General features: G+C 38.3%; 1 protein-coding gene across 1 annotated transcript in view; it reads left to right on the forward strand.

Annotated features, from left to right (window-relative positions):
- The window catches only part of LOC128643821 (neuroblast differentiation-associated protein AHNAK), a 121,891-nt gene that overhangs the window by 58,270 nt on the left and 47,922 nt on the right, over window positions 1-15,699 (forward strand). The window contains exon 3 of the mRNA XM_053696640.1: window positions 3,568-3,724. Within this exon, the coding sequence (XP_053552615.1) occupies window positions 3,568-3,724 (157 nt within the window). The remainder of the gene's footprint in view (window positions 1-3,567; window positions 3,725-15,699) is intronic.

A 15,699-nucleotide genomic window follows, 5' to 3' on the forward strand; every position in this document is an offset into this window, starting at 1 on the left:
TTTGTCATCGATGAATCATCTATATAACTTTATTTATCTATCTATCTATCTATCTATCTATCTATCTATCTATCTATGTATCCATCTTCTGTCATCTATATAACTATAGCTATCATTTGTCATCGATGAATCATCTATATAACTTTATCTATCTATGTATCCACCTTCTGTCATCTATATAACTATAGCTATCATTTATCATCGATGAATCATCTATATAACTTTATTTATCTGTCTATCTATCTAATCTATCTATGTATCCATCTTCTGTCATCTATATAACTATAGCTATCGTTTGTTGTCGATGAATCATCTATATAACTTTATCTGTCTATCTATCTATCTAATCTATCTATGTATCCATCTTCTGTCATCTATATAACTATAGCTATCATTTATCATCGATGAATCATCTATATAACTTTATTTATCTATCTATCTATCTATCTATCTATCTATCTATCTATCTATGTATCCATCTTCTGTCATCTATATAACTATAGCTATCATTTATCATCGATGAATCATCTATATAACTTTATTTATCTATCTATCTATCTATCTATCTATCTATCTATCTATCTATCTATCTATCTATGTATCCATCTTCTGTCATCTATATAACTATAGCTATCATTTATCATCGATGAATCATCTATATAACTTTATTTATCTATCTATCTATCTATCTATCTATCTATCTATCTATCTATCTATCTATCTATGTATCCATCTTCTGTCATCTATATAACTATAGCTATCATTTATCATTGATGAATCATCTATCTATCTCCTGTCTCTCTTTCACTCAGTGTGAGGGCACCAGAACGAGGCTCCCTCGCAATGCGAATGTGAGCTCACGTTCACATTGTGATAAACTTGTAATACCAGCGCACATTATCGTGGGCTGGCATTACAAAGTGAAGCAATAATATCATTTGCATGCAAGCAATATTTAGTGCTGCACTTGTATTCTGGGTTTGTAAATGTCAGTGACAGATGTGTCTCATTGATGTATTCGGCTACTACAAGTTATATAGCTGATCCTATCACAGCATGAGTCGTGGTACAACTTGAGAGTTGCACTTGTGTATGTTTATATTGCTGACTGCAAGCCAGCGCAGTCACTGGAGCCTGGAGAGATATCTGCTATGCAAAACTATCTGTGATCTAGTATAGATTATATGTTTACTGAGTTCCCACACCCTGTTAGAAAGAAAAAGCTTGTGGTTTCTTAAAAAACCTCACACGCCACCATTTTACATCCAACTTGCATACATCTCCTGCAGTGTAATGTAGACGCAAAGTGTTCCCTTGCCCCCCCTGCTGCCCAAATGCTGTCATAGCAGGATCAGAAAAAAACTCACAATACAGAGAAAGTCTGACATAATTGTATGGGCCATTGAAAATGTTTTAATTTCTTTTAAAATTAGAAGAAAAAAAAGAACTTCTGAGGATGAAGAAATTGTTTTAATTTTTGTTTCACATTTGAAATTATTAATCTAAATATATATTAACTTAAAGGGATTCCACACAGCCTTGTTTGCACAAACATAGATAAATAGAAAACTAGTTCAAACATGAAGAAACTAACCAGTAGTGTATAGCTGCTCCTTCGACAAAGGATACAAAGAGAATGATGCAAATTAGATAAAAGAAGTAAATTGTAAAGTTTTTTATAATTGTATGTTCTATCCAAATCATGAAAGAAAAATATTGGTTTCATGTCCCATTTAAGCCCTTTTAACCCATTCAAATGAATTATAATTTATTTGTATAAAACTCACAGCTACTTGATAATTATTATTACTTTGCTTTTATCTTGTAAATGATTCCATTATTGGAGATATCAAATGTATTTTGATTTCTTGAAATCCTTTGTTGAAAAGCATACCTAGGTATGCTCGGGAGCAGCATGGTACGGGGGGAACCGAAATAGATATCATTTTGAAATTTAGCAGAGAAAAATCTACTGTATTTACTGGTGATTAAAGTCTCTACTGAAGTCATACCCTTGTGATGTGCTATATTAAGGCACTCCTGTTTGTATCTAATACAGGGTTACCAGGGTTACTTCTTTGTGACCCCAGGGCGTGTAATGACAGAAGTCACTGGCTTCTCTTTCTTAGGGCTCGCTGATCTAAAGGTCTCTGGGCTGGCGAGATTATTAAAGAATGCGCCTATTTCCCGGGTGGAATTTTACTCTGAATACAGGTTGTCTCGCTAAGGGGCGTATACTGCCGTTCCGTATGAAAAGTGCACAATAAAAGTCGTATTTTAAACATCATACAAAACAAATATTTGAACCATTCACACAAAAATATGAATGGAAACATAGAGGTCCATTTATCGAGCTCCGAATGGGCCGTGTTAGACTCGCCAGAAACACAAGTTATGGAGCAGAGTTTAAAGACCGCTGTTCCATAACCTGTCCGCCTGCTCTGATGAGGTGGACAGGAATCGCCGGAAATCAACCCGTTCGAGTACGATCGGGTTGATTGACACCCCCTGCTGACGGCCAATTGGCCGCCAGTCTGCAGGGGGCGGTGTTGCACCAGCTGCTCACAAGAGCTGCTGGTGCAATGCTGAATACGGAGAGCGTATTGCTCTCCGCATTCAGCGATGTCTGTCGGACCTGATCCGCACTGTCGGATAAGGTCCAACAGACATTTGATAATTCAGCCCCATTGTATTGTTAAGGTGCATCAAAAATCATAACGAAACTGTTCACCAGAAATCGTATTTTATCAAAAACGTAAAATGTGTACATAAATTACACAGGAATAAATTTGTATTAACTATGCACAGTATAAATCATCATTTAAGTTCGCTGATGCCCCCAGAAAACAATAAATTCATATTTAAAAGTACAAAATACAAATCATAACTATCTCTATAATCCCAGTGTAATTCTGTAAAGATTCTCGCACTACAAATCTCAGTCTTTTCTCACCAACTAAAAGGTGGCAAGTTTTACTGAAAATACTTATAACCCTAATAGAAAAAAAACGTGCATATGAAAATATAGTGTAAAGGGATTTATATTGGCTGCAGGATTTATTTTTTAAAGTGCCCCCCCTGCTCACTGATAACTTCCCTCTACAGAACAAAATGTCCCTTTCCAGGGAGTGTCATTACTTTATATAGGACACAACTCGCCACTCGCAGGGACGGCCCCTTTTGGTGCGAGAAACCACTTCTGATCTGATGAGGTTTATGTCATTGGGCCCTTAGTGTTGACATTTTGGCCCATAAAGATCACTGTTGAGAAAAAAACTGAATTGCACCCGGAAAACAAACGTAATAAAAATCCATCACCCCAAAAGTTTGACTTTTTAGGTAGATTTCTGATCTGTGTTAAAAAAGTTGTAAATAGCAAACATGAACGTCTTAAAATCATGAGGTTTTCATGACACTTTTCCATGCGCCACCAAATCTGCCCGTCCGGCTGCAGTGGCTTAACCCACACGCAGTTGGACCACAAATTCACATTGTCTTTATCTTGCAAGGGGGTTGTGATGGTGTGGCTACCACTTTAAAACTAACATGAATTTGTTTTTATTTCAGATGGAGAAGGAGGATGAAGAAACACGGGAGCTTTTGCTCCCCAACTGGAAGGGAAGCGGATCTATGGGTTTAACGCTAGATAAGAATGATGAGGGAGTTTTCGTAAAGCAGTTGGTGCAGAATTCTCCGGCAGCTAAAACAGGAGTCGTACATGAAGGTGAGAAAAAAAATCCAGAATACGTAGAATTTAATTGAAGCATCATTTAGGTATTAAAAAAATCCAAATGGTTTGATCCAAAATGTAAAGGGTCATTAAAATCTTTCTCTGTAAATGAACAGTAGATATCAACAGTTATTAAGTGCTGCATTACAAAAGTCATCTACATACATATATATTTAAATCTGCCGGCCATCGCTGCGCTACTTACCCCCTTTGCTGCGCTACTTACCCCCTTTGCTGCGCTACTTACCCCCATCTCTGCGCTACTTACCCCCTTTGCTGCGCTACTTACCCCCATCGCTGCGCTCCTTACCCCCTTTGCTGCCCATCACTGCGCTACTTACCCCCATCGCTGCGCTACTTACCCCCTTTGCTGTGCTGCTTACCCCCATCGCTGTGTTACTTACCCCCATCGCTGTGCTACTTATCCCCATCACTGCGCTACTTCCCCCATCGCTGTGCTACTTACCCCCATCGCTGTGCTACTTACCCCCATCGCTGTGCTACTTACCCCCTTTGCTGCGCTACTTACCCCCTTTGCTGCGCTACTTACCCCCATCGCTGCGCTACTTACCCCCTTTGCTGCGCTACTTACCCCCTTTGCTGCGCTACTTACCCCCCTTGCTGCGCTACTTACCCCCCTTGCTGCACTACTTACCCCCATCGCTGCGCTACTTACCCCCCTTGCTGCGCTACTTACCCCCCTTGCTGCACTACTTACACCCTTTGCTGCGCTACTTACCCCCATCGCTGCGCTACTTACCACCTTCTCTGCGCTACTTACCACCTTCTCTGCGCTAGTTCTCAAGCCGTGTCTCACAGCATGAGAACAAGGCTCTTTTCGGAGCCTAGGGAAGCATGCTCTATTAAAAGGATACTAAACCCAAATTTTTTTCTTTCATGGTTTAAATAGAGCATGCAATTTAAAGCAACTTTCTAATTTACTCCTATTATCAATTTTCTTGATTCTCTTGGTGTCTTTATTTAAAAAAGCCGGAATGTAAACTTAAGAGCCAGCCCATTTTTGGTTCAGCACCTGGGTAGCTCTTGCTGATTGGTAGCTAAGTGTTGCAAACAAATCAGCAAGCGCTACTGAGGTGCTGAACCAAAAATAGGCCGGCTTGTTTACATTCCTGCTTTTTTGAATAAAGATAGCAAGAGAACAAATAAAAATTTATAATAGGAATAAATTAACTTGCTTAAAATCTGAATCATGAAAAAAAATATTTGGGTTTAGTATCCCTTTAAGCACAAAGCTTCCATGCAATGCGAATGCGAGTTTGCGTTCGCATTGCGGGCAACTTCAGATACCAGTGCACAATTGCGTGCGCTGGTATTACGAGTGGAGCACAAATATCTCTCTCTCTATCTATCTATCTATCTATCTATCTATCTATCTATCTATCTATCTATCTATCTATCTATCTTAAAACACGTAAAACAATAAGTAGCAGCAATACCACAAGAAAAATATGTAACTGACAGCTGCTAGTCTTCTAGAAAATACACAAAAATAGTACTAAATAACAATAAAAACAATAGAAAGCGCTCAAACAATATTGTTCAATAAAATAAGATATAATTAATAAAATATATAGTATATGTAAAAAATGTTACAATATAGTAAAATAAAACCTAAAAACAGATACTTGTAGAAAACTGGAGATCCACAAATGTAATTTGTAACTCTCCGAAGTCTAGCCAGACTATTAGACAAACAGCGCGTTATGAGGCTCCGCCTCTGATGTTTGTCCATTTTTATTAAAGTATTCTTGTTTTTATATTTTATGGTACCATATTGTAACATCGGTTACATATACTATATATATTATGGTACCGTATTGTAACATCGGTTAGATATACTATATATTTTATGGTACCGTATTGTAACATCGGTTACATATACTATATATTTGATGTATGGTACCGTATTGTAACATCGGTTACATATACTATATATTTTATGGTAACGTATTGTAACATCGGTTACATATACTATATATTTGATGTATGGTACCGTATTGTAACATCGGTTACATATACTATATATTTTATGGTACCGTATTGTAACATCGGTTACATATACTATATATTTGATGTATGGTACCGTATTGTAACATCGGTTACATATACTATATATTTTATGGTACCGTATTGTAACATCGGTTACATATACTATATATTTTATGGTACCGTATTGTAACATCGGTTACATATACTATATATTTGATGTATGGTACCGTATTGTAACATCGGTTACATATACTATATATTTGATGGTACCGTATTGTAACATCGGTTACATATACTATATATTTGATGGTACCGTATTGTAACATCGGTTACATATACTATATATTTTATGGTACCGTATTGTAACATCGGTTACATATACTATATATTTTATGGTACCGTATTGTAACATCGGTTACATATACTATATATTTGATGGTACCGTATTGTAACATCGGTTACATATACTATATATTTTATGGTACTGTATTGTAACATCGGTCACATATACTATATATTTTATGGTACCGTATTGTAACATCGGTTACATATACTATATATTTGATGTATGGTACCGTATTGTAACATCGGTTACATATACTATATATTTTATGGTACCGTATTGTAACATCGGTTACATATACTATATATTTTATGGTACCGTATTGTAACATCGGTCACATATACTATATATTTTATGGTACCGTATTGTAACATCGGTTACATATACTATATATTTGATGTATGGTACCGTATTGTAACATCGGTTACATATACTATATATTTTATGGTACCGTATTGTAACATCGGTTACATATACTATATATTTTATGGTACCGTATTGTAACATCGGTTACATATACTATATATTTGATGTATGGTACCGTATTGTAACATCGGTTACATATACTATATATTTTATGGTACCGTATTGTAACATCGGTTACATATACAATATATTTGAGGGTACTGTATTGTAACATCGGTTACATATACTATATATTTTATGGTACCGTATTGTAACATCGGTTACATATACTATATATTTTATGGTACCGTATTGTAACATCGGTTACATATACTATATATTTTATGGTACCGTATTGTAACATCGGTTACATATACTATATATTTTATGGTACCGTATTGTAACATCGGTTACATATACTATATATTTTATGGTACCGTATTGTAACATCGGTTACATATACTATATATTTTATGGTACCGTATTGTAACATCGGTCACATATACTATATATTTTATGGTACCGTATTGTAACATCGGTTACATATACTATATATTTGATGTATGGTACCGTATTGTAACATCGGTTACATATACTATATATTTTATGGTACCGTATTGTAACATCGGTTACATATACTATATATTTTATGGTACCGTATTGTAACATCGGTTACATATACTATATATTTGATGTATGGTACCGTATTGTAACATCGGTTACATATACTATATATTTTATGGTACCGTATTGTAACATCGGTTACATATACTATATATTTTATGGTACCGTATTGTAACATCGGTTACATATACTATATATTTTATGGTACCGTATTGTAACATCGGTTACATATACTATATATTTTATGGTACCGTATTGTAACATCGGTCACATATACTATATATTTCTCTTGTTAAGTGTATTCAGTCCACGGGTCATCCATTACTTATGAAATATATTCTCTTCCCAACAGGAAATTGCAAGAGGATCACCCAAGCAGAGCTGCTATATAGCTCCTCCCCTCACATGTCATATTCAGTCATTCTCTTGCAACTTAATAGATAGGACGTTGTGAGAGGTCTGTGGTGTTTTTATACTTAGTTTATTTCTTCAATCAAAAGTTTGTTATTTTAAAATGACACCGGAGTGTGTTGTTTATTCTCAGGCAGTATTTGGAAGAAGAATCTGCCTGCGTTTTCTATGACAGTTTTCTGTGCTTCTTAAAGGCACAGTAGCGTTTTTCTTTATTACTTGTAAAATTATTTACAGTGTTTTCCAAGTCTGCTAGTCTTATTGCTAGTATGTTTAAACATGTCTGACACAGATGAATCTGTTTGTTCACTATGTTTAAAGGCCACTGTGGAGCCCCACAGAAACATGTGTACTAAATGTATTGATTTCAATTTAAATAATAAAGGTCAGTCTTTATCTATAAAGGAATTATCACCAGACAACGAGGGGGAAGTTATGCCGACTAACTCTCCTCACGTGTCAGTACCTTCGCCTCCCGCTCAGGAGGCGCGTGATATTGTGGCGCCAAGTGCATCAGGGACGGCCATACAAATCACCTTACAAGACATGGCTAATATTATGAATAATACCCTGACAGAAGTATTATCTAAATTGCCAGAATTAAGAGGCAAGCGCGATTGCTCTAGGGTAAGAATAGAGCGCGCTGGTGCTACAAGAGCCATGTCCGATACTGCGTCACAGTTTGCAGAACATGAGGACGGAGAGCTTCATTCTGTAGGTGACGGATCTGATCCAGGGAAACCGGATTCAGAGATCTCTAATTTTAAATTTAAGCTTGAGAACCTCAGTGTATTGCTAGGGGAGGTTTTAGCGGCTCTGAATGACTGTAACACAGTTGCGATTCCAGAGAAATTATGTAGGCTGGATAGATACTATGCAGTACCGGTGTGTACCGACGTTTTTCCTATACCTAAAAGGCTTACAGAAATTATTAGCAAGGAGTGGGATAGACCTGGTGTGCCCTTTTCCCCACCTCCTATATTTAGAAAAATGTTTCCAATAGATGCCACTACACGGGACTTATGGCAGACGGTCCCTAAGGTGGAGGGAGCAGTTTCTACTTTAGCTAAGCGTACCACTATCCCGGTGGAAGATAGTTGTGCTTTTTCGGATCCAATGGATAAAAAATTGGAGGGTTACCTTAAGAAAATGTTTGTTCAACAAGGTTTTATCTTACAGCCCCTTGCATGCATTGCGCCTGTCACTGCTGCTGCGGCATTTTGGTTTGAGTCTCTAGAAGAGGCCATTCACTCTGCTCCATTGGATGAAATTATGGACAAGCTTAAAGCACTTAAGCTAGCTAATGCATTTGTTTCTGATGCCATTGTTCATCTAACTAAACTAAAGGCTAAGAATTCCGGTTTTGCCATTCAAGCGCGCAGAGCGTTATGGCTTAAATCCTGGTCAGCTGATGTGACTTCTAAATCTAATTACTTAATATTCCTTTCAAGGGGCAAACCTTATTCGGGCCCGGCTTGAAAGAAATTATCGCTGACATTACGGGAGGTAAGGGTCATACCCTTCCTCAGGACAAGGCCAAATCAAAGGCCAAACAGTCTAATTTTCGTGCCTTTCGAAACTTCAAGGCAGGAGCAACGTCAACTTCCTCCGCCCCAAAACAGGAAGGAACCGTTGCTCGTTACAGACAGGCCTGGAAAACTAACCAGTCCTGGAACAAGGGCAAGCAGGCCAGAAAACCTGCTACTGCCCCTAAGACAGCATGAAGGGATGGCCCCCTATCCGGAAACGGATCTAGTGGGGGGCAGACTTTCTCTCTTCGCCCAGGCGTGGGCAAGAGATGTCCAGGATCCCTGGGGGTTGGAGATCATATCTCAGGGATATCTTCTGGACTTCAAAGCTTCTCCTCCACAAGGGAGATTTCATCTTTCAAGGTTATCAGAAAACCAAATAAAGAAAGAGGCATTCCTATGTTGCGTACAAGACCTCCTAGTAATGGGAGTGATCCACCCAGTTCCGCGGACGGAACAAGGACAGGGATTTTATTCAAATCTGTTCGTGATTCCCAAGAAAGAGGGTACCTTCAGGCCAATTTTGGACCTAAAGATTTTAAACAAATTCCTAAGAGTTCCATCATTCAAAATGGAAACTATTTGGACTATCCTACCCATGATCCAAAAGGGTCAGTACATGACCACGGTGGATTTAAAGGATGCCTACCTTCACATACCGATTCACAAAGATCATCATCGGTTCCTAAGATTTGCCTTCCTAGACAGGCATTACCAGTTTGTAGCTCTTACCTTCGGGTTGGCTACGGCCCCGAGAATCTTTACAAAGGTGCTGGGCTCTCTTCTGGCGGTTCTAAGACCGCGAGGCATAGCGGTGGCTCCGTATCTAGACGACATCCTGATACAGGCGACAAGCTTGCAAATTGCCAAGTCTCATACAGAGATAGTTCTGGCATTTCTAAGGTCGCATGGGTGGAAGGTGAACGTGGAAAAGAGTTCTCTATCACCACTCACAATAGTCTCCTTCCTAGGGACTCTGATAGATTCTGTAAAAATGAAAATTTACCTGACGGAGGCCAGGTTATCAAAGCTCTTAAATGCTTGCCGGGTCCATCATTCCATTCCACGCCCGCCAGTGGCTCAGTGCATGGAAGTAATCGGTTTAATGGTAGCGGCAATGAACATAGTGCCATTTGCGCGCCTGCATCTCAGACCGCTGCAATTATGCATGCTAAGTCAGTGGAATGGGGATTACTCAGATTTGTCCCCTCTACTAAATCTGGATCAAGAGACCAGAGATTCTCTTCTCTGGTGGTTATCTCGGGTCCATCTGTTCAGGGGCATGACCTTTCGCAGGCCAGATTGGACGATTGTAACAACAGATGCCAGCCTCCTAGGCTGGGGCGCAGTCTGGAATTCCCTGAAGGCTCAGGGATCCTGGACTCAGGAGGAGAAACTCCTCCCAATAAATATTCTGGAGCTAAGGGCAATTTTCAACGCTCTTCTAGCTTGGCCTCAGCTAGCAACACTGAGGTTCATCAGATTTCAGTCGGACAACATCACGACTGTGGCTTATATCAACCATCAAGGGGGAACCAAGAGCTCCCTAGCGATGTTGGAAGTCTCAAAGATAATTCGCTGGGCAGAGTCTCATTCTTGCCACTTGTCAGCGATCCACATCCCAGGAGTGGAGAACTGGGAGGCGGACTTTCTAAGTCGTCAGACTTTTCATCCGGGGGAGTGGGAACTCCATCCGGAGGTATTTGCTCAACTGGTCCATCGTTGGGGCAAACCAGAACTGGATCTCATGGCGTCTCGCCAGAACGCCAAACTTCCTCTTTACGGTTCCAGGTCCAGGGACCCGGGAGCGAAGCTGATAGATGCTCTAGCAGCTCCTTGTTTTTTCAACATGGCTTATGTGTTTCCACCGTTTCCTCTGCTCCCTCGACTGATTGCCAAGATCAAACAGGAGAGAGCATCGGTGATTCTGATAGCGCCTGCGTGGCCACGCAGGACCTGGTATGCAGACCTAGTGGTCATGTCGTCCTGTCCTCGATGGACTCTACCTTTGAGGAAAGACCTTCTAATACAAGGTCCCTTCAATCATCCAAATCTAATTTCTCTGAGGCTGACTGCATGGAGATTGAACGCTTGATCCTATCAAAGTGTGGCTTCTCCGAGTCAGTTATTGATACTTTGATACAGGCACGAAAGCCTGTTACCAGAAAAATCTACCATAAGATATTGCGTAAATACCTGTATTGGTGCGAATCCAAGAGTTACTCGTGGAGTAAGGTTAGGATTCCGAGGATATTGTCTTTTCTCCAAGAGGGCTTGGAAAAAGACTTATCAGCTAGTTCTTTAAAGGGACAGATTTCTGCTCTGTCTATTCTTTTGCACAAGCGTCTGGCAGAAGTTCCAGACGTCCAGGCCTTTTGTCAAGCTTTAGCTAGAATTAAGCCTGTATTTAAAGCTGTTGCTCCTCCGTGGAGCTTAAACTTGGTTCTTAAAGTTCTTCAAGGAGTTCCGTTTGAACCCCTTCATTCCGTTGATATTAAACTTTTATCTTGGAGAGTTCTATTTTTGATGGCTATTTCCTCGGCTCGAAGAGTCTCGGAATTGTCTGCCTTACACTGTGATTCTCCTTATCTGATTTTCCATTCAGACAAGGTAGTTCTGCGTACTAAACCTGGGTTTTTACCTAAGGTAGTCTCTAACAGGAATATCAATCAGGAGATTGTTGTTCCGTCATTATGTCCTAATCCTTCTTCAAGGAAGGAACGACTTTTGCATAATCTGGACGTAGTCCGTGCCCTGAAATTCTATTTACAGGCAACTAAAGATTTTCGTCAAACTTCTTCCCTGTTTGTCGTTTACTCTGGACAGAGGAGAGGTCAAAAAGCTTCGGCAACCTCTCTCTCTTTTTGGCTTCGTAGCAGAATACGTTTAGCCTATGAGACTGCTGGACAGCAGCCCCCTGAAAGAATTACAGCTCATTCCACTAGAGCTGTGGCTTCCACCTGGGCCTTTAAGAATGAGGCCTCTGTTGAACAGATTTGCAAGGCTGCAACTTGGTCTTCGCTTCACACTTTTTCAAAATTTTACAAATTTGACACTTTTGCTTCTTCGGAGGCTGTTTTTGGGAGAAAGGTTCTACAGGCAGTGGTTCCTTCCGTTTAAGTGCCTGCCTTGTCCCTCCCATCATCCGTGTACTTAGCTTTGGTATTGGTATCCCATAAGTAATGGATGACCCGTGGACTGAATACACTTAACAAGAGAAAACATAATTTATGCTTACCTGATAAATTTATTTCTCTTGTAGTGTGTTCAGTCCACGGCCCTCCCTGTCTTTTTAAGGCAGATCTAAATTTTAATTAATACTTCAGTCACCACTGCACCCTATGGTTCCTCCTTTCTCGGCTTGTTTTGGTCGAATGACTGAATATGACATGTGAGGGGAGGAGCTATGTAGCAGCTCTGCTTGGGTGATCCTCTTGCAATTTCCTGTTGGGAAGAGAATATATTCCATAAGTAATGGATGACCCGTGGACTGAATACACTACAAGAGAAATAAATTTATCAGGTAAGCATAAATTATGTTTTTATGGTACCATATTGTAACATTGGTTAAATATACTATATATTTGAGGGTACCGTATTGTAACATCGGTTACATATACTATATATTTGAGGGTACCGTATTGTAACATCGGTTACATATACAATATATTTGAGGGTACTGTATTGTAACATCGGTTACATATACTATATATTTGATGGTACTGTATTGTAACATCGGTTACATATACTATATATTTGAGGGTACCGTATTGTAACATCGGTTACATATACTATATATTTGATGGTACCGTATTGTAACATCGGTTACATATACTATATATTTGAGGGTACCGTATTGTAACATCGGTTACATATACTATATATTTGATGGTACTGTATTGTAACATCGGTTACATATACTATATATTTGATGGTACTGTATTGTAACATCGGTTACATATACTATATATTTGATGGTACTGTATTGTAACATCGGTTACATATACTATATATTTTATGGTACCGTATTGTAACATCGGTTACATATACTATATATTTGATGGTACTGTATTGTAACATCGGTTACATATACAATATATTTGAGGGTACCGTATTGTAACATCGGTTACATATACTATATATTTGAGGGTACCGTATTGTAACATCGGTTACATATACTATATATTTGAGGGTACCGTATTGTAACATCGGTTACATATACTATATATTTGATGGTACCGTATTGTAACATCGGTTACATATACTATATATTTGAGGGTACCATATTGTAACATTGGTTACATATACTATATATTTGAGGGTACCATATTGTAACATCGGTTACATATACTATATATTTGATGGTACCGTATTGTAACATCGGTTACATATACTATATATTTGATGGTACCGTATTGCAACATCGGTTACATATACTATATATTTGAGGGTACCGTATTGCATTTGCAACATCGGTTACATATACTATATATTTGATGGTACCGTATTGTAACATCAGTTACATATACTATATGTTTGTTGGTACCATATTGTAACATTGGTTACATATACTATATATTTGAGGATACCATATTGTAACATCGGTTACATATACTATATATTTGATGGTACCGTATTGTAACATCGGTTACATATACTATATATTTGATGGTACCGTATTGTAACATCAGTTACATATACTATATGTTTGTTGGTACCATATTGTAACATTGGTTACATATACTATATATTTGAGGATACCATATTGTAACATCGGTTACATATACTATATATTTGAGGGTACCGTATTGTAACATCGGTTACATATACTATATATTTGATGGTACCGTATTGTAACATCGGTTACATATACTATATATTTGATGGTACCGTATTGCAACATCGGTTACATATACTATATATTTGAGGGTACCGTATTGCATTTGCAACATCGGTTACATATACTATATATTTGATGGTACCGTATTGTAACATCAGTTACATATACTATATGTTTGTTGGTACCATATTGTAACATTGGTTACATATACTATATATTTGAGGATACCATATTGTAACATCGGTTACATATACTATATATTTGATGGTACCGTATTGTAACATCGGTTACATATACTATATATTTGAGGGTACCGTATTGTAACATCGGTTACATATACTATATATTTGATGGTACCGTATTGTAACATCGGTTACATATACTATATATTTGAGGGTACCGTATTGTAACATCGGTTACATATACTATATATTTGAGGGTACCGTATTGTAACATCGGTTACATATACTATATATTTGATGGAACCGTATTGTAACATCGGTTACATATACTATATATTTGATGTATGTTACTGTATTGCAACATTGGTTACATATACTATATATTTGATGGTACCGTATTGTAACATTGGTTACATATACTATATATTTGATGGTACCGTATTGTAACATCCGTTACATATACTATATATTTAATGGTACCATATTGTAACATCGGTCACATATACTATATATTTGAGGGTACCATATTGTAACATCGGTTACATATACTATATATTTGATGGTACCGTATTGCAACATCGGTTACATATACTATATATTTGAGGGTACCGTATTGTAACATCGGTTACATATACTATATTTCTTTCATGTAATTAACAAGAGTCCATGAGCTAGTGACGTATGGGATATACATTCCTACCAGGAGGGGCAAAGTTTCCCAAACCTTAAAATGCCTATAAATACACCCCTCACCACACCCACAAATCAGTTTTACAAACTTTGCCTCCAAGGGAGGTGGTGAAGTAAGTTTGTGCTAGATTCTACGTTGATATGCGCTCCGCAGCAAGTTGGAGCCCGGTTTTCCTCTCAGCGTGCAGTGAATGTCAGAGGGATGTGAAGAGAGTATTGCCTATTGAATGCAGTGATCTCCTTCTACGGGATCTATTTCATAAGGTTCTCTGTTATCGGTCGTAGAGATTCATCTCTTACCTCCCTTTTCAGATCGACGATATACTCTTATATTTACCATTTCCTCTACTGATTCTCGTTTCAGTACTGGTTTGGCTTTCTACAAACATGTAGATGAGTGTCCTGGGGTAAGTAAGTCTTATTTTCTGTGACACTCTAAGCTATGGTTGGGCACTTTATTTATAAAGTTCTAAATATATGTATTCAAACATTTATTTGCCTTGACTCAGAATGTTCAACTTTCCTTATTTCCAGACAGTCAGTTTCATATTTGGGATTATGCTTTAAATTATCATATTTTTTCTTACCTCAAAAATTTGACTTTTTTCCCTGTGGGCTGTTAGGCTCGCGGGGGCTGAAAATGCTTCATTTTATTGCGTCATTCTTGGCGCTGACTTTTTTGGCGCAAAAATTCTTTTTCGTTTCCGGCGTCATACGTGTCGCCGGAAGTTGCGTCATTTTTGACGTTATTTTGCGCCAAAAATGTCGGCGTTCCGGATGTGGCGTCATTTTTGGCGCCAAAAGCATTTAGGCGCCAAATAATGTGGGCGTCTTATTTGGCGCCAAAAAATATGGGCGTCGCTTTTGTCTCCACATTATTTCAGTCTCATTTTTCATTTGCTTCTGGTTGCTAGAAGCTTGATGTTTGGCATTTT

Source organism: Bombina bombina, unplaced genomic scaffold, assembly GCF_027579735.1.
Source record: "Bombina bombina isolate aBomBom1 unplaced genomic scaffold, aBomBom1.pri scaffold_517, whole genome shotgun sequence".
NCBI classification, from domain to species: domain Eukaryota; kingdom Metazoa; phylum Chordata; class Amphibia; order Anura; family Bombinatoridae; genus Bombina; species Bombina bombina.